Source organism: Bacillus rossius, chromosome 1 (genome assembly GCF_032445375.1).
Source record: "Bacillus rossius redtenbacheri isolate Brsri chromosome 1, Brsri_v3, whole genome shotgun sequence".
Taxonomy (NCBI): Eukaryota; Metazoa; Arthropoda; class Insecta; order Phasmatodea; family Bacillidae; genus Bacillus; species Bacillus rossius.
The window spans coordinates 325,807,675-325,828,349 of record NC_086330.1 but is presented as its reverse complement, the minus strand read 5'-3'; the positions used below and the strand labels follow the sequence as shown (position 1 = coordinate 325,828,349).

The 20,675-nt window shown below is 36.3% G+C and overlaps 1 protein-coding gene across 3 annotated transcripts; it reads left to right on the top strand.

Moving 5' to 3' along the window:
• Positions 1 to 4,784: 4,784 nt before the first annotated feature.
• On the top strand, positions 4,785 to 20,302 carry LOC134527999 (kxDL motif-containing protein CG10681). 3 transcript variants are annotated; one of them, XM_063361151.1, is made up of 4 exons: positions 4,785 to 5,148; positions 7,126 to 7,325; positions 12,986 to 13,165; positions 18,819 to 19,177. In XM_063361151.1, exons 1-4 carry the CDS (start codon positions 5,006 to 5,008, stop codon positions 18,845 to 18,847), a joined length of 552 nt encoding a protein of 183 aa, XP_063217221.1. In that variant the 5' UTR covers positions 4,785 to 5,005; the 3' UTR covers positions 18,848 to 19,177. The 3 variants fall into 3 exon arrangements, with proteins under 3 accessions (XP_063217221.1, XP_063217223.1, XP_063217224.1); XM_063361153.1 differs by having other exon boundaries at positions 4,792 to 5,148; positions 18,815 to 20,302; XM_063361154.1 differs by lacking the exon at positions 4,785 to 5,148 and adding an exon at positions 5,161 to 5,387 and having other exon boundaries at positions 18,815 to 19,177.
• Positions 20,303 to 20,675: the final 373 nt, after the last annotated feature.

Genomic DNA, 20,675 nt, shown 5'->3' with positions numbered 1-20,675 from the left:
GCAGGCTAGACTGCAAACAATCTTGAACATAGGAACTTTTCTACGTATTTACCAGCCAGCCTAAGTTGTGGCAACACCAGTTTCGTGTTTATCTGCCAAACCTTTCATAGGGACGAGAATCCACTGTTTCAGCTTGTCGATATAACTTTGCAATCTATCTTGGTCGCGCGCGCCGTTACGTACAGAGATACGCGTGTCACAGCGGTCCGACAACGGACGCGGCCAGTATCGGGACGAATGAGTGTATCAATACTGAATAAAGTGCAGTGTCCTGTAACTCGTTTACCATTCATTTACAAGGTGTCCTGGGTGGCCTGAACAGCCCAGGTAATTTCCGAACCGAGACGCGCTCCTGCCTGCAGCCACGAGGCCGAACCCCCGTTAAAACCCCTGAGATCTTTTACAACGTTAATATTCAATTAAAAAACTAAAACAGGCAGCGGGAGTGGCGTCAACGTAATGTGTAATAGTGAGGTGTTTTGTCAGTTAGGGTTTAGTATGTCATGTTAGGGTTTATTCTGTAACTGCTGCATCATGTGCAAGAGTACGTCCTTCACACGTAGTAAAATCGTGAGCCGCCACTGAGGAAGTGGCTGTGCGTGTGACTATTCAATTCGGGACAAACGTTACGGCCAGGACGGGCAGCACTATGTATAGGGCTGTGCCGTAATAAATTCATCAGGCATCAATCAGTAACTTTGTGTTCTTCTTCAGGCGTCCCGAGTGGCCATAACAGCTCGGGGGGCCCTGCTGCGTTAACCCCTACCTCTAGCCACGAGGCCGAACCTTCCCTGAGATCACGAACCGTATAAAAATCACGTAACAATCAATGGAGTTAGAGGGGACAGCATCAACCCCTTGCGGTATAATAGCTTGTATCAAATTTTATGAAATATATTGACGTCCCTCGGCTTCTGGTCCCCGTTTTCCCGTTGAAATAAATGTCCTGTTATGCCCGTACTGCCCTCGTCGGAGAGGTGTGGGTCCAGGCCAACGTGGCCGGGACCGGGAAAGGCGGGACCTGGAGGGAGAGTGAAGTGATTGCGAGGAATGTTGGTAGGTTGTCGCAAGCAGAACACGGCATTAACGAATTTCACGAGCCGTCTTTTATTAACGCTTATAAAGACCTGCCGCAGCCTGGCGGAACCGTCGCGGAACAAGTGCCCTACCACGGCGACACGGACTCCCTGATGACTGAGCGGTTCTCAAATACGTTTCGGCGCGAATCGTAAAGTTTATTAATGCTAAGCTGACCCAGTGAGAGAGGGCCCGAAGACGGAGCGCTGTACATACGCGGCCCGTTACGTAATGTTCCGTGGACGGCGAAAAGTTCAGAGACTCGTAGCACCACGTTCGCGTTGTAGAAACTGCCCGCTAGACACGTCTCCCGATGACTCGTAAGTTAACAATGCTAAGCTGATTCCCGGTGGCAGCTCAGCTGCCGTGACCGACTGCGGACTGAGCGAACGTTCAATCCCGAGCGCAACGTGCGCGGCTCGCGGAGCAACGAACACGTCTGTCTCCGCTCGAGACCAGGACGCGACTGACTCTCCCCGCTCGCCCGCGGGCCGGCGCCCGCGGCTGGCGGGGAGGGAGGGGAAAATCGGCCGGCGTGGGAGAGAGCTCCGTCCCGCGGCGCGCCAGGCTGCGATTACATACTACGGCGAAACCCTTCAGAACAGTTATTGAATTATTTACAAAGACATACACGAGACATTAATGAATAAATAAGTTATTTACATTTAAGACCCTTGATCGTTTGCAAATATATATACACAGACATAACCCTCACTGGCATGCTAGGGCGCACGCGGGTGCGTCCCTGGCCGTCGCACTCCACTGGGGACACACAGGGAGGACGTTGACGAGGCATAACGGCCTGAGGGAGCCGAGGAGACACTTGGGTCGACGTCAATATTTACACAGTTAAAAACATATTATTTAATTGTAAAATAGAAAAATGTAATTTTTCTTTTGATAGGTAATAAATAAAAATCAAAATTTAATATTGCTTCCTAGAATCTTCGTAAATGTTTATTTTATTCAAAATCTCACCTGATTATGTAATTTTAACTGATTAAAGATTATTTTAAATTTCTGTAATTAATAGTTTAGTATTTAAATGAAAATGTGAAAAAAAATTCCGTCAGGTATCAAAACCCCGACGTCGTTCGGCCAAAAGCCACCCCAAAGCCCGACCTACAACCGCCAGTATCCTACCCCGCTAACGGAACGCACCCCTAGCCATGGCCCACCCGAGTCAGTCGAGCCCCTGAGGACCAGGTAGAACCAAGGGCCATGCTTAATTAATCAAACACCTAGACCCCAATTCATTAAAAATCAGACCTAATTTAATAGTAATGAATTAAAAAACCCGCCCAATAAAAGTGCGACGCAGGAGTGCCCGAGTTACTCCCGTGTGAATTTACGTTAATCAGTTTGTGAGTGCCTCCCTTGTGGCCTTCAGCTTTAATTAATTACAGTGTTATGTTAATGTAGATATTACCTCCCTGTTTTTTTATGTGTGACTAGCCACTAGAGCAGTCAGCAAGTGCAGTGGCGTAGCCAGGATTTGCGTATGGGGGGTGTTAAGAAGCATGGCCCCCCCCCCGTATTAAAGCGGTGGGTCCGGGGGTCCTCCCCCGGGAAAATTTGGATTTTAAGGTGTATAATAGTGCTATTTTAGCAGTTTTCGGTACTTAAATTTAAATATTGTAATGGTAAAAATTTTATTAATTTATTAATTTTAATATGAAATTTGTTTGAGTGATGAATAAGAAATTAATTAAAGATTTGGAGCTAAGGGGGGGGTTCGAACCCCTAAAACCCCCCCCTGGCTACGCCCCTGAGCAAGTGATGAACAGTCTCTGGTGTGACTTTTAATATTTAAACTTACGTAATTTTACTAACCCTAATTATTAATGTGTATCTGTAAATTAGATTAGTCATTAATAATTAATGTGTTAATTTAGAGCTGCTCCTAGCTTCTTGTTATTAAAATAATTTCCGAATCACGAAACTTTAACAACTTTGGCGAGAGACAACGCTGAGACCTTCCCTCGCGCCAAGGGCAAACGCCAGTACCGATCGACTCGCTGACCGGGGCGGACGTGCCTTCCACAGGGAGTCATCACCCTTTGTCTCCACTGAACATTATTGCTGGTCACTATAGTCATTTAAAACAAATCTTTTTTCGTTGCGTAAACTCCCCGTGCATCCCCGGTTCTTTTACAGTGTAGGGCCTAACCCAGCCACTTAACTATAAACTCCCCGCACTAGACATTACGCGGGGCAGTTCACCATACGGTACGGGCGACTCCCGCTAAAGTGATTTTTTGTTAAACATCGAGTGCACAGGCACCGACGACAGCTACGCATAGAACTTGCATCTAATTTAACCGTGGACCGCGGTCCACACAGGTGGACCCGGGTGCCGCCACACTAGCAATTTCGGGATTGGCCGTCTCCAATCAACTTCCCCCTTAACCTCGACTGGCGTGAGGGCTTAAATTAGTGACAGTGCATCAGAGCACTCAGTGTTAATTGAATGTAATTTCGTAGGGTAATTCAATGTACGTCGTGTAAGTGTAAACTGTAATTGTAACTGCTTGACCGATTAAACGTCCATGCCACACATGCCGTGCGCGACGTGTCACCGACAGTATAAAGTTCAAATTCGTGTCTGTTATTGTTTTGAGTCTCCCTACCCCAGCTAGGAATAAGTGTGTTATGCTGCACAGGGCCTGTGACATGTTAACAGCCAGGGACCCCTCCAACCGCAGACTTCGCCGATGGTCCTAGAGGGCCACACAGGGGCAACGCACCCACAGAACCCAAATTTGGTTAGACACAGAGCTAGCCTGGCGCCCTCCCGGAGCACATTTTCACTAAGAGCCAGTTTTTCCCGCTAGGATACATGCCTGGTCTCGAACACGAGAACCTGGACGACGGCAACACGAACCCATAGATTATCAGTCCATGTATTTTACCACTGCACAATGTGGCTGATTATACACATGAAGAAAACATACTGGTTTAATAGTATCTTTGTTATTTTAGAAATTTAACTTACAATTGCAGCAAATTAAAAAGTTATTGCTATGTATTCAAAACATACAAAGCTTCCAAATAAATTTATTTATCTTACATTTAAAAAGAAACATTTTTTTAAAAATATACCCACATTTGTATGTAACTCCCATTTAACACAATGTTAATGGAGGGGACACCTACTATTAGCGCCATTAGTTCGCAGACCGCCACAAGCTTTACTAAAACGACGGAGAATGAAGGTAAGTTGTCTGAACTGGGAAGCCTACAACTCACGTAGTTTTGGTTCCCTGCAAGAATTTCCGATGATTTCCGAAGTTTTGCGATTTGGTATTAACGCCACTTCAGTCGTTAAATCAGAAGTTTCCAAAGAAAACAAGCATGTTGTGACTGACCTAACCTAACCTAACCCTTCGATTTTTTTAATTTCAATTTTTGAGAGAAATCCGAAGTTGCACGGACGTGGTAGGGAACCGAAACTACGTGAGTTGTAGGCTTCCCTGTCTGAACTATCTTTATGACCTTGGTCCGAGTCTAACCTTACTGGGGAAGCCTAAGTCGCTCATAAAGTTCTGCCATTCCTGATTACACCCGAACTATTCACCTTCGGCCAACCTCGGGTTTATTTATATATATTTATATTTCTCTGTTTATTTTAATGCAGTTATACTAACCTAACAAACCGTCCACAGTGTTTTAAAGTGTTTTAATGTAGCTAACTTAACCGACCACTTTTAATATTTGAATTAATGTTACCTGCGCAAAAATTAAAACAAATCCCATACTAGCCGAATGTGAATTGTTCGGGTGTAATCGGGAATGGCAGAACTTTATGTGCATCTTAGGTCTTCCAAACTTATCGAGTCTAGTCTACAGTGTGATCTAAGCTAATTTCCGAAAATTAGAAAAGTCGCTAATTGTAGTAAAAAATAATAGTAAAATACAAACAATAAAAATGGCTGAAAACACTCCAGAGAGTGATGTCGGCAGCATTGAATGTTTTCAGAATTACACAGCACCCGAAGTATTTATTCAAGGTTTAGCAGGAATTGTTGACCAACAAGATGTAGAATCAATGATACGCGCTCAAAAACAGATGTAGGTTGTATTGCAATTGTACCTTTATTTATTTAGAATATAGGTTATGTAGTTACCACTTTTATTTTGGTTAGTAGGTTTTTATTTGACTATTTTAGATGACAGTATTGTTACTTTTTTTTTTGGACGAAACAGGTCAAAGTGTAACTTCGTCAACAACTATCAACAAGCTTCGTCAAACAGCTGCTTACTGATTATGAGTTTTAACTTGAACATTCATTGCATATTTTAGTTCGACGGTAAAGAAAATATTATTATTTTTTAATTGTTAGGCTATAACAGAGTTTTTAATATATTATTTTAATATTCAAACACCAAAATTTGGTTTCTAGTTTGTATTTGCAAGAATTAGCTTTCCCTTTTTGTCATAAATAGTAAATGCTATATTTATTTTTAAGAAAGATTACAGTGAGTCAAATTATTGATTGCATATACAAACAGGTTAGCTAGATTTTCATGCCTTTATTTTAGGTACATTTTAATTTTACCAGCACCACTATAAGCTAAAAACACATTCATTAATGGTATTGCCTTTTTAACTAATGTCCATACTAAATTTAGAAAAAAGAGCATAAAGATGTTATTGGAAATTGTAAAGTAAAAACCAAACTGCATGTATAGAATAAATTTAATAAAAATGGTAGTGAAGGTTTGGTCAGGCTAGGGCAGCTACAATAATTATGTATTACTTTTTCAGTCTGCATAAAAGACTGTTTAAAATTTAGTTTACCTAGCTAACCTTTCACTTTGTAATCATCACCAAATCGTGCAAAAACGTAACCTTCCCACTAGTGAGTATTTAAGATTTCGGTATGAATTTTGACTAACCCTTTTCCTAAATAATGTATGAATATTAGAACAAAAATACCATTCTTGGTTTTTTAATCTTTTACAGTTATTACCTTATTTTACTTTGCAGTAAAAATGAACAAGATTGCGTTAAGAGTGGTAAGCAATACAATATATGAATAACATGTTTTGGGAGTAGTAGAGCCATTGTGGGTGACAGCTGACTCCCATTAGTAAATGATGAAATTAGTGGCTCATCCAGAAAACTTATAATATTGCTTGATAAACCAGAAAACCTGCAAAAAGTGTTTTTAAATGTCTAATAAATTAGAAAAAAGACTATGTAGTGGAAAAGTTATGGAATGAAAAAAAAAAATAGAAAAAAAACTTTTTAAAATGGCTCAAAGATTTTGATAATATTCCAGCAATATTTACTCAATTTAATTCTCTAAACCACACAATTTTCCTCGCCTTTAAAGTCCTTCATAGCTATGGAATTTTCCTGAATCATTTACATAAAAAATAATTTGGTAAGCATTCATATATTTGAATGGTTTGCACAATTTTAAATGTTGCTGACCTAACCTTTAAGTTCAGTTTAATCATCGAAAACTGTAAACATTGTGCTGTTGTGGAAAACCTTGCCAACCTACGAAAAACTTACTTTTCTGGAAGATGCACACAACCTACATATATGCAAAAAAAAAATTCACTCACATTGTTGGGCATAACAATCATTATTAGCATGTCTAGTGTGCATTATTACATTCTTATGTTCTGATTATAAGTCGTAACCATCAGACTTAAGTTAAAATTAAGATTCATGTCCATCAGCTGTAGTGACCATAAAGCTTCAAGTCAATGCATGGCTGAAATAGTATGAAAACATTAGCATTTAAGAAGAAAATAAAATTGTTCATAGGTAAATACTACTTGTAATTTCACAATCCTGTTCGAGAAAATAACAATGGCTAATACAACTTGTAAATTCTGTAAAAATGATTTTGATTTTCACTGACCTACATAAAAAATTATAATATTTTACTTTACTTCTACATGCCAGGAATTTTAATTACATAATAAAATATTTGCGTTTAGCTTAATCCTTGCTGTGCAGCTGGTAAAACTGGATGTGACATCTCTGCCCGCACTCTTGCATGTAACTGAGTCTTCTGCCATTCTCTGCAGGCTGCAAAGGTTCGAGAAGACAAATGAAATGCTGACCAACTGCAATGCACTGTCTGTCAATCGGCTCAAGTCAGCAGGCGCAGAGTTCAAGAGACACACTCAGCTGTTGCTGGACACCAAGAAAGATCTGGACAACATATTCAAAAGGATCAGGACGCTAAAATCCAAACTCTCGGCCCAGTACCCACAGGCATTTGCTGGTAAATAACCTGTGAAACGGATCGTATTGGAACTTACAGTGGAGTCTTGATTAACTGATTTAATGTGGACCGCGGAAACCTTGGATAAGCAAAATCTCTTATATATGGATACAATTTGAAAATCATTGTGGTTTTCAGTTGGCCTGATGGTATAATTTTATGAAATAACTATTTTACATCTTTTCTTCGGTGTAAATTCTTCCACATCAGTTTGATGATTCGCTTAACCAGTTAATTTTATCTTTGAGATAAATTTTATTAAGGTTTTCGATGACGGTTAGATAATTTTCTAGGTTCTCAAGCAAATGTTTCAATAGTCTATGCTGGTAATGGCATTTAGGTCAGTTTGGATAAAATGGAACCTTAAAAAAATGTTGCTTCCTCTAGTCACTCGTTTCTCACAATCCACACGCCTCACTGGGCCGCACCTCTGGCGCAACTCTCGCCGCAGCACCACTCGTGGTCCTCCGTCGCAGGACTCCGTCGTCGCACTCCGCCGCTGCCGTCGCACTCCGCCGCTGCCGTCGCACTTCCCCTTCGCTGAGATCTCACTCGACGCCTCGTTCGGATCTTCGCTCGGGACTCCGCCGCACCCGCGGCACTATCTCCCAGAAACTTTGCCGTGAGAAAACTCCCGACTCCACTCACTCACTCTCTCCCTGCCCTGGAACCTTCATCCAAGGACTTCGCCACTCTGCCGCACCCGCGGCACTATCGGCCCGGAAACTCTGCCGCGGGAGAACTCCTGACTGAACACTCTGAACTGACTCCCTGCCCTGACGTCCTCGGGCATATATATAGGCCCCGGTGCAATTCCAGAACACACAAGAGCAGCCGGGGCCAGTCGCGTCATTCCGAGCAGTCCCGACGGTAGAAATCTCTCGAAAACACGTGTCGGCGGCTCGCGTAACACGCAAATGGCAGGTTTTGGATGTGAAACTAACAGTGTCGCGCGGAGGGGTGCGGAGGGCTGGAGGGAGATAAAGCGGCAACTCAGGTGCTCATGGCACATCTCATGTTACGGCAGACGCCAGCCAGCTCTGCACCTGTGCATGTCGTGGCCTTGCTCACATTCGTAACTGTATTATAGTCTGGCATGTTTTGAACGACTGCCATACCAGATTAACAATTTTATAGAATCAACGAATGCCAACATTGTTTAAACCGGAATACCAAACCAAAATTAATATACAATATTATAATATTTTAAACTTGTTGTAATAAGTTTCTCTTTGATAAGAAAAACAGTCATCCTAGTGGTTTAGAAGAAATGCTTGCAGGTAAAAGTGAAAATGACAGTACAAAATTAATATTAAAAAAACCTTTTCAGCTTTCATTAAAAAAAAGTTATTTACAACTACATACATAGGCTGTTTGGAAACTATTTGGATTAACTTCTGGATTTTATCCCAATAGTTTCTGAACATCATGTTTATTGGTTTGATTATAAGCAATTAAAAAAGAAAATAGGAAAAATTTACGGAAGTATTCCTAGACTGAAGAATATATGTTTTTAATATCCCATATTATAGAAAAAATGTTTTCAAATATCCTTCCAAAATATATCACATGATTCAAATTTGCATGAAGGCAACAAAAATACTTTATTCCTCAAAGTTCTTCAAGACAGGTACACATTAGCAGTCAGTAAACATTATTCAAAACAGTCTTTTATATGATGCTGCATTCTTGATCCATATCTGTGAAAAATTGCTATAGATTATTTACAACTTTATGAGTTTTGCAGAACTAAAGCTTTTGCTCTAACAGTGTTGAATTACAGAGAGTGCGGAACTGAAGAAAGCCGGGTTAAAGATAGCCAACCGTAGGAAAGATTTTTCAATTGTATTATTTTGCGACGTGACAGAATAGTAACATTTTTTTGGAAAATTTCTGTGAACTTTTGATCATTTTGTTCCTTGAACGTACATAATAGCAATCTTTACTGACTTGACTGCTGTTGTGGACCTGTCTTGAAGAATTTTGAGCTGTAAAATATTTTTGTTACCTTTGTTCAAAGTTATATCATGTGATATATTTTGGAAGGATATTTGAAAATGTTTTGAATAATATGGGATATTAAAGAAATATATAATCTTCAATTTTTCCCATTTTTTGTAATTGATTACAATTCATACAAACATACATGATGTTCAGAAACTAGGGGGATAAACTCCAGAAGTTAATCCACATAGTTCCCGAACAACTTATGTAGTTGAAAATAGATTGCATTTTTTTAAAAATGAAAGATGAAAAGTTATTCTTATTAATATTGTACTGTCATTTTCACATTGAACTGCAAGCATTCCTTGTAAACACAAACTCCGCGTGAGGAAAATTTTATGCTCGTGGTCAAGTCCAGGTTTTTGTTTCTGTCTTACTGTCATGGACAGAAATCAAATATAAATCATTTTTTATTTTGGCACTGAAAAAACTGCAGAAATATTTTTCTTGATTTGCTGGTGCCAACTTGACAGAGTTTGTAAGCAGTTACAGGCAGTGATTTTTTTCAAAGGTAGTGGTGGTAAGATAAATATGACTGAATAGACTGTAGGCAGTAAGTGTTTACCTAGATATTAGGTATGATATGTTTGGCCACTATAGCCAACTTTAGGCTCACAGTTTCTTGACATCAGCAGGGCAAGCATGTTTTTTTTTCACCAGTCATAGAGACGACGTGTCATAGGGATGACGTCACCACTAAAAGTGAGCAAGGATTGAAAGTCGACTTTAGTGAGGCACCATCTGTATGACATATAGGTATGGCATTTATTTAACCCCGTCACGCAGCAGACGACGTGTCTTACTTTCTTTAAATACTGGAAATAATTATTTCAGTCAGGTCCAATAATATATTCTTGTGAAAATGAAGATTTTGCCTCAATCCTATGTATGTACTCAGAAATGATTTAGACATGATATATAATTTATCTATAAAAGGTTATGTTGATCTCCAAGAAACTTTGAAACTACTAGTTATCTCAAATAATTATATGGCATAAATATATATGTAGTATTGTATGATATGTGAGAATAAGTCACATTGATTCTTATTTTCTCGTTATTTTTAACCTTACAATACTCATTTTGCCAAAATATACGTCACATTTAAAAAAAAAACCTACAGGCAATGTGTCTATGTTTGTCACATTGTTTTTACTGGAGAAAAATCTTTGTGCATGTATTGCACATATGAGCTGATTCCCAGTATTTTAAATGCTGTTACACATAAGAGGTGTTTCATTTAGTCCTATTTCACTGCAGTAATATTTACTGACACATGGCAGGTTTTGTACCATTATAAAGATTGACTGATTCTAAGAGAGCAAATATCCTATTTTTTTAATTGTGACATGTAAGAGATTTTTCACAGGCAGTGAAAAAATAAAATAATAATAAAAATAAAGGTCACGACAGAATCATGTAATATTTAAACCAGATACCGTGATATTAGTTAATTATTCTTGACGAAAGTTACCTAATTATAAAACACGTGCAAACATGTCGTTTATATAACTTCTACAAACAATGAATTTTTCCTTTATCTTTCCTTACACAATAAAAAAATTTTCAATTGTAAAAATAAAATACATGTCTGATAAGGTTGGAAATTCTCAAGAATTCTGCTGATGAAATACCTCGTCTGATTATTTTACTTCAATGTTTCTCACTTTTAAAAATAAAACATTTCCTCCCTAGATAGACTTTTAGGTTAGTCCTACTATTAACCCTTGTAGGCATCTGGGTTTGCCCCTTGCTAATAGCATATCTCCACAAATTTTTATTCACACAGGCTTCCTTAAAATACTTTTAAGTGTGATAAAATGGTAACAATTTAGGAATAGTGTTTCACATAGAGTTAAGAGGTTTTGTATTTATTTTTATTAATAAAATTATGGGTTTGGAGATTAGCTGCTTCTGTGAAAAGAAAGTAATAAAATTTAGACAAAGGTATTTTTTAGTTATCAAATTTTCTGGTTACACAATACAGTCACAATAATGGCAACTACATTATAATCAGGCATTTAATTAACAACTCCGACTTCCAAGTTCTTCTGTTAAAGCTTGCAAGATGCTAAATAAAAATATTATCAGCATTTTAGCCTGATATGTGTGCTAGGTTGCAAAATAGTGTAAATAAAAATTGCAGTGCACTAAAAAAATGCTATAAACAAGTCTAAACATAATGTAATAATAAAACAGCATCATTAGTAAACATTTTTTATGGGATGGCAAACACATTGGGTTGTTTGAGTTGTTTCAAATTGGCAAGCTAACATCGTGTGACGAAAATAACCCAATTATGATTAAAGCAGTTAAGTCTTATAATGTTTAAAATAGAGTAGCAAGAGTTTTTGTATTTTTTGGTTTTATCATACGGTTACTTGTAACAATTGACCATTGAAAACAAAAATTTTAAAAAGGGCAACACATCTCATAAGCTGGCTAAATAATACAGTTTTTCAAAGCATTTATTAAGCCTAATATATAGTATTTAATAATCAGAACCATCTTTGGCAGGTTAAATGATTTCATTACAATCTGAGTCTGTTATGTGACGGGTGCATCGCGGTGTAAAAAAATAGTCTGTAAAACTTAAATTGCATAAAAAACAGTAGGTATACAATGCATATTGCTATAAATGTATAATAGAATAGAAACATCATGCGTAAGTTTTATGAATGTCCACATTCTTGTTTTTGTTTTGGTAGTTTTCTATTGGCTGTAAATTGCTAGCAGTTACACCAATCACAAAAAAAGCAATTCTTTTCTGTAAATTCACTATCAACCTCGGCATATTATAGAATGCCAAGCCATCTTAAGTACGATGCCATAGTGGTGACCGGAAAGTTATGACTATGGGATCTGTGTTTACATTTTCACTCGGCTGTAGTACCGGAGACACGTCGTCGCTATGAGGGTGGCGAGTAAAAGAACCATGCTTTGCCTGCAGGGAGGCCAATAAACTCGTATCTCCTCCTGACTAAGACGTGCTATAAGTACTCGCAGGCTATTTATAGCTGACAGAAACAAGCAAGGATTGCCTTTGACTAATTCAGACTAGTTTCATGGATGAAAGGCATTGTTTTGCTCCAATATATTATGTTCTGGTTGCACAATATATTCTTACATGTCAATATGCCTGACAATATTTTTATATTTTTCATGAATGAATGAAAATAAGCTAAAACAAAATTTCTATTCAAAATTGAGATTTTTAGAGAAAGAATATGTTTTAAATATTGCCAAAATTCGTATAATATGTATATCTATGTAGATGACCTGGGTTGGAAGCCATTCACCGTTTTATTTTAAATGCTAGTACATACAAAATTTCTTTCTTTCTACGTGCCAGAAAAAAATAAATATGAATAGCCTGAGTTTTATTTTTTTTTATTTTTATGGTATAACAAAATATTTTTCATAATTATACAGTCACTATTGGTGGATCTGAGCCTGTATTTTGTATGTGGAGATGTGACATGTCGTAGATAGCGTTCAGGGATTATTTTTTCAGGGTTATATTATCTTGTGTGAACCTGTGCTGTTCTATTTTGGGGTCTCATTTCATGTCACGTCCAAGGATAACAGACTCATAAGATATTCATCAGTTAATTTTATAAGTTTTTTGGTTTAACCTAATTTGCACTGTGTGACAGCTGCAGCTTTGGAAAGGGATCACAGCGTGGCTGAAACGGAGGACAGATCCAAACCCGGCCTGAGCAGGCCAAAATCATGTATTGAGCCGTCGTCGTCGTCATCGTCACTTCCGCCCTCCGACGTCGCCAAGACGAGGCCACGCAGCAGTGTGGAGTCGGCAGCTGGCAGGAACCTTGACAGTAAGTAGACTTTATTGCATCAGAATACCTTTTGAGGAGTTGCCCTTTGAAAAAAAAAAGTTTTCCTGCTTAATAGGTCTAAATTGTTAAGTCCATTCAAAATCATCTTAACAGAGTTTTGCTGTAGGCCTAGTTAGTTTAACTGAGAAAAACACTTATATCACTGTACCAGCACTAAGTGTGCAAAATTCTGCCAAAAATGCTCACACCCATTTATGATGAAAATGCCACAATATTTTGAGAGTGCAATATGTATTTGTTCTATATTTTTTATATGTAGTTTGCAATTTTAAGAGACATGAATACCATCTAATTATTCTGTTGTGTATGTGTAGGGTAGATGTACCAGTACCATCCATAGCCTATTGTGTTTTCATGCAAATTTTCCCTATTTCCCAACCAGTTACAAGACCTAACTTGTGAAGTTATATTTTTTAGCAGCTTTAGAATTAACATACCTAAGCAATGCTCTCATTTTTCCTCCTCTCCTTACCTTTCCTATGCTTAATCAGCAGGGAAGTAGGAAGTAGGGGGAGCGGAGGGAGCAAAGGGGATGAGTGTTCAGGGGACTTAGGTTCGATTCCTGGCTGGGTCGTGCGTAGGATTTTTTGCAAGGGCTTGTTGCAGTGAGTCTGTTTTTTTTTTTGTGAGGTACTTCCATTTCTCCCCACCCATTCATCCCATCACTTTTCACTGTTTCTAATGACATTGATGTCTTGTCACTGAGACTTATAGCCCAATTCATTGATTCATTCCAAGCCTTCCTCTAATCTGCCTCCTGTTCCACCTCCTGGCCACTGTCGTGCCGTGCGCGGTGGTGAGCTCGGCAGCAGTGACTGTGCAGGTTACACGTGGTGATGGCCGGCTCAACGCGAGTAGAGCTGGTGTGAAGTAGGTGTGGAGATAGTTCATTTGACTCCCATGCAATTTCTAATCCGCCTGGTTGGGTAAATGGAGGCACAAATTATGTTCTGGGTTCCTTTTTAAATGCTGTTTAGGTTTAGTGTATTTTATTATTCTTGTTTATGGAATGTATTCTTATTTAGTTTGCGTGAGGTTTTGCTGTGCCGTTCTTTCAGAGGTCTTAGCTTGATTTAAAGGACAGGTTAGCTTCTGATGTTTTTAATTTTAGTCGTTGGGCCACTACGCCTCAGCGTTTTATCAGGCTTCATTTGTAACATTTCATGGAAGATAGCAAGTCACATGGTGTTTGACCTATCAGACTTTGTAATGTATGTGTAGCTTTTCATTCATTACTCATGTGCTCTGAATTATGTACGTTGGGAATTTCTTTGCTGTGTTGCAACCTATTATAATTGTAGCAGGCTTGGAAGCATTATTCAGTCAACTGATCCCATCATATTTATGTAGAATTTGGAATTTTTTTTTTAGGGTGATGATTAGATTTAAGGCATACATTTCCTGTTTAATTTAAAACGTAAATTTTATAAAGTTTCTTGTATTATTTTTAGTGTATTGACGTATTATTATCTTTGTTGTTGATGATTGTTTAGATAATACCGGAACATTCGTGATAAATATGAAATTTACCTTAATGTCCTTGATGTCTTGTAAATTCCCATTGTCTCTTGGCTATTGTGTTGATGTGTCCCTTTTGCGATGCAACACACACTGCAGACAGGGTAACAATTCTTGTTGTCATTTGGCAGTTGTGGTTGCGCATTCTACTTTTGAAGTTTTTTACTGAGGATTGGATTTGTTATTTACACCCTGGATTTTCCCATTTTTTTAATTATTTAAAATTTTAAGTTGTACACGACTAAAACTTATAATAATTACACCCATTTTTGAGTGTTAACTTCAGCAAGTACCCAAAGGATAAGTTCTAAGTTCTATGCTTGTTTTATGTCGTGAAATGCAAGATAGAAGCGTTACTTCAAGTTGTGGCTACTATCCGATCACAACATACACTGTGTATAGTGGCATTTTTCAGGGTAAACGGGAAAACAGTTTCTGAGCCAAAAGCTTCTGGACTCACCATTGTACGTAGTCAAACTTAAAGTGAAACAATTTAAAGTTTTAAATGCAGTAAACTCTCGTTTATCTGCGGGCAGATTAACCACTTTGTGGCTTATCCGTGGTCTTCCTGGGAAAGTGAGGCATACAGGCCAGGTGTTATACCAAGAATGCATGAGTTTTCACTTTTCAGAACTCCCATACCCATTTGTTTCCTTTCGCCACTTCATTTTCTCTTCCTGCGTCAGTTTTGTTTCTATCAGCATGGTGTCGGGTAGCATTTCGCTTGTGTGTTTAAAGCATTGGTTTTAGTGATTGTAGTTTATCGCGATTGTAGTTTACAATGACTGATACAAGGAAAAAAAAATAGGTGCGTGTACTTATGTACGCGCGTGAGAAGTTATACTTCTTTGGCATCATTAAAAAATAGTTTTTAATGGCATGCAAATAATTAATTACAATAAAATAATAAAAGGGCTGGAAAAAAGATAGTCAACACAGTCAATAAAGTTCAGTTTAAATTTGAAAAATGAAATAAAATTTAGAGAATAATAAATATATGACATAATTAGTACTAAGATATAAGATTCTTAATTTTAAATATTTATTATTGTTTATTTTAAAAGAAAATAAATAAATTTAAAAATAAATTCAAAAATTTAAGTTTATTCATTTTTTAAATATTTATTATTTTCTTAATATAATATTCACTTTTCATTTCTATCAAAAAGTTTTCATTAAATTTGTTCATTTATTTTTATAAATATTTATTTATTCAATTTAATAATAAATATTAAAAATTAGTATTTTAATTTGATGTTCGATTTTAATTTTTATCACATATTTTTTATTAAATGTTTTATTAAATGTATTTCTTTATTTTGTAAATATTAAATAACCAATAATTAATATTATAATTAATAATTTAATAATATTTTGTATTAATTATATTAAATAATAATATTTTAATTTATATCAATAAATAATACATACTGATAGTTAACCTCAATTATATTGGAGCACTTGAAAAAGTATATAAGCACAATTTTTTTTCTTCTAATATTTACGAATAGTAAATAATATCAATCAAACTATTCAATTTAAATCACTACTGAATATAATTTATTAGCACATATATAATTCACACTTGTATGAAACTAAAACACGTGTTGTGAATGTAGAAACTAGAAACATGTGGATAAATATTATAAAAATGAAAACAGTGATCAGAGGCGACGAGCGTGTCAACATGCGCAACTAATAGAGGTTCTATTTCTATTTTGTTGGTAGCTTTTTTTCGAGCCGTTTACCGGGCAGCTTCAACCTGTTAATTTTGTGTTACAGTGATGCGCACGCACCTTAAAATTTCACTCTCGTCATTTTTTCATAACGCGCCTAAAGAAGTATAACTTCAAAAACAGTAAAAAAAAAATACCTACCGCCGAGTTTTCAACCACGGCCCTTCAGCATATTGACTGCACAGTATAACCACTGCTCTGACAGATGGTTACAAGGAAAATGTGTATTATATTTGATGTAATACCAAAATAATGTGGTTTTATTTAAACCTTGGAATTTACTCTTCACTATGACTATTTTAGTTTACCAAAATAAATTCAATGGTAATTTCACTATCATAAAGTTTCATTTGGCACACCAATACGTTTGGTATGTCCCTAAATGTAGGTTTTTTATGTTCATACACGTGGGTCCGCCATCTTCCTGTGAAAATGTCGTTACATGGTGCGCACGCATCTTAAAATTTCACTCTCATCATTTTTTCATAACGCGCCTAAAGAAGTATAACTTCAAAAATTATTTTATCAATTCAAGAAAAAATCAAACTAATAAAAAAATTGAAAATGGCACGTCAGAAAAGCTAATGAGCTTGCAGTATGGAATAAGAGAATCTACTGTTAGAGATTAAAAATAATCTCATTTGTATTCACATCAGACAACTCCTCATCAATAAAAAAAAACATGGAGGAAGGAGCACTGAGGAAGAACTACATGAGGCACTTATTGAATGGGTGAGTCAGTTGAGAAGTGAGAAAAATCCTGTTTCAGGGCCTGTAGATGCTGAAAAAGCACAACAGTTTTTTGCAGTGCTAGATTAACGTATCATCAAGGTGGTTGACGAGGTTTTAACAACACTGAATAAGGGAAATAGGATTTCACTGCCAGAAGCGCGTAAATTTTCAAAACCGATTTTGAGCAGCTTCTTTAGTCAGAAGAAATTTCTTACGAACAAGTGTACAACGCTGATGAGTCGGGGCTGATGTGGAAATGTTCGCCGACACAAACACTGGCATTTGAGAGCGAGCGGCAAGCTCCAGGACATCAGTCCAGTAAAGAGCACATCTCTATAATGATGTGCAGCGATGCAATGGGATGTCACAAACTAAAACTGGTTGTGATTGGAAAATAAAAATAAAAACAAGGCCTTTTAAAGGGACAAGAACTAAAAACCTACCAGTATACTTCTTCAAAAAAAATAAATAATAAAGGCTGGATTAACTAACAAATATTTAAGGAGTGGTTTGAAAAATATTTATTCCACAAGTCAAAGAGCATTTAGAGTCAGCTTTAAACACACATTGAAGAAAGAGCTCATTAAATATCTGAAGGAACAAGATGAAGATGATGCATCACACTGTGACAAAATGGTGTTGAAAAAACTTAGGTCTCAAGTGAAAAAGAGGTGTTTTATCTCTAAAAAACAAAAACTGCTGAATGGATTATACTGTGCAAAAGTATACTACTTTAAAATTTAACTATGTGCACATATATATACATGTTTATCATGTAAGTTTTTAAACCTGCTTCTGGTGTGAATAAACATTTTTCAGAATCATTCTTATATTGATTTGTTACCTTTTTTGACTATTTTGCGTGTTATCTGCGGAATTGGCTTATCCGCTGTTGCTGCACCACTCCATTCCGCAGATAAATGAGAGTTTACTGTATGTGTTTGAAGTTTCCTACTTGAATATCATCCATTATTTTAATGTTCAAATTTTCATTTACAAAAGTTCAAAGGTCTTGGGAAAAATAAGAAGAAAATAAACGTATGTTATAGTATGAATAACATCATTTAATGGCTTCAGAAGCACATGGGGAAGTTGGTTGTTGTGTTCATTAACTTGTTTTTCTTCCTCCAGACGTCATTATACTGTGTAATTGTTGTTAGTCTGTGATCCGCCACTTATTACGTGGGATGTCATAAAGGAAACTAAATTGCAGGAACATGTACACTTGAATGTTGTAAATTGGGGTTATCCTATACTCATATATACATTTAGAACACAAATGAATCAAACATTAAAATAAATATTGACCTGAATTAAATCTTAAAATAAAATGATTTTAACATTGTAGACGTTACATATCTAATTTTTAGTATGAATTTTTTTAGTTGGTTATTTAGTTTTCGAAACCCTTTTTTGTGTTATTTATGTTTATTCTATATAGTTCTATAATTTTTCTTTTTTGAATATTATAAGATTAGTGTGTTTTTGTTCGGTTATACTTTTTCTCTCCTTTATATTTGACTGCTCTCTGCCCCTCGAACGTTCCTATTGTTTGTAATAGATACAGAATTAAAATTTTATTATTATGTTCTACAGAACTTTGTCACTGAGGGCACTTTCAAAGTTGACATTTTCTGTTCAGTCAGAGAGGGGGATGACGAGCAGAGCCCAGTGAAACGGAGAAACAGTTCGTCGACCGACAGTCAAAACGGCAACAGCAACAATGATACTTCGCCCTGTACGTCGGACACCGGATGATCAGAAGCTGGTTCGGTGCGGCACACATTCTTACTTACTTGCCTGCAGCCATCTCTGGGGAAGCTGCGCACACGGGCGTGTTGCTTTGTGCTGGAGATGGATGTGCTCTTTGTGTGGGAAACACATATATGATGCCTTTATGCATTAGTAAACATCTGTATTGTGTGAAAAATATTTTATGTTATGATACTTTGTAAAACACCACAGCTTGTTCTTCCCCTTATGGTTCATAGAGTAATGTTCAAATGGCATAGCTATTTCCAGACAAATTAAGGATGTTCAGTATTCATTAGCTGCATTCTCATTGGCTCAGTTAAGAGCTGAAAAGCACCGTATAATAGTGTAGCTAATAATATTAGAAATTATAATAATATTAAAAGTGGTGTGAAATGTGACATAGTGTGTTAAAGTCTAACAAACAGCCCAAATTTTTCCTGCAAAATACAGGTGTTTACGAATTATTGACTTGACTAGTAACAGTGACTCTGTGCGTGGTAATCACCTTCTAAATCTGTTGTTTACCATCTTAGGCAATTTCATGTTCTTGTGAATAAATTTCTTTCACTTGTATTATAGTTTGTTAAAATAGTTGTAAAATATATTATGGAACATTATCATTTTGGCTATCTAAATTTTTTTTTTTAAGTGAGGGGGTAGAATGTGAATTCATGCAGTGCACACTTAATCATTTTGGGTTTAGTTGTTCATGTAGTTCTGGTCATTCTAATTTATTTGTGTTTTTGTAAATTTTCTTTTTTAAAGCTGCAATAGACATTTAAAATATGTTTTAATTACTAAAACAATTATAAATATTAGTTTCAGAGTTTTTGTTTACATACTGTTGCAACATCCATAAAAAAAGTTATATATTTCATAGATATTAATTTCAAGCTTAACTTGTGGTTCTTCTTGAATGATATTTATAGAAAACTAGTCTTTAAGTACTGATGTAGCCATTTTAGATACTGTATAAAAAATTAAGTAGGTATTTATAACTTGTGCTCCATACAGATTTAGCTTGGCTAGATTCAGTGCACAGCAGTGTATAGTAAATAAAACAGAAGTATATACTATTTTTTTAAAAGTACTACCTACCTATTCTAGTCAGTTGTTAGCATGTTTTAGCTAAAGTAGAAGTCAATGTAGGAATTAAGAAGCGACATACTTGTATTTTTACTAATTCTCACAATTGGAAAAAGATATTGGTTTATAAAATCAGAAAAAAAATTATTTAAACATAAATGTAAATTTTAAAAATAAGTTCTGACTGAATGAAATGACTTTGTCATGTATTAAAACTTGGAACAAACTTTTAAAAATTACGTAATGCCCATATTTCAAATCTCGCAGTTTTTTTTGTGATGAAAAAAAAGAGGAAAAAGGGGAATCAAAGTTATATCCTGTGCAAAATCATGTAAATACAAAACTAAATTCACATCATTGAGCATAATAATAATAAAATACTGTAGAAATACTATAGAAATCAGCATCAAATATTAACAGTCTCTATCAAATTTAAATTATTCAAATAATATATTTAGAAATTTTTTGTTACAAAAAGCATTTGATACGTAGATTGTGTTAGTTTATTCATCATTATTTTTAACTATAAACATGTTTATACTACTTATGATTGTATTTCAATTCAGTTTAGATTTTGCTGAGTTTAGATGGTCAATAACATAATTTTACATCTGCAGAATCCAAATTGTCTTAACAAACCTAAGTGGTCATTTCCTTGTCGT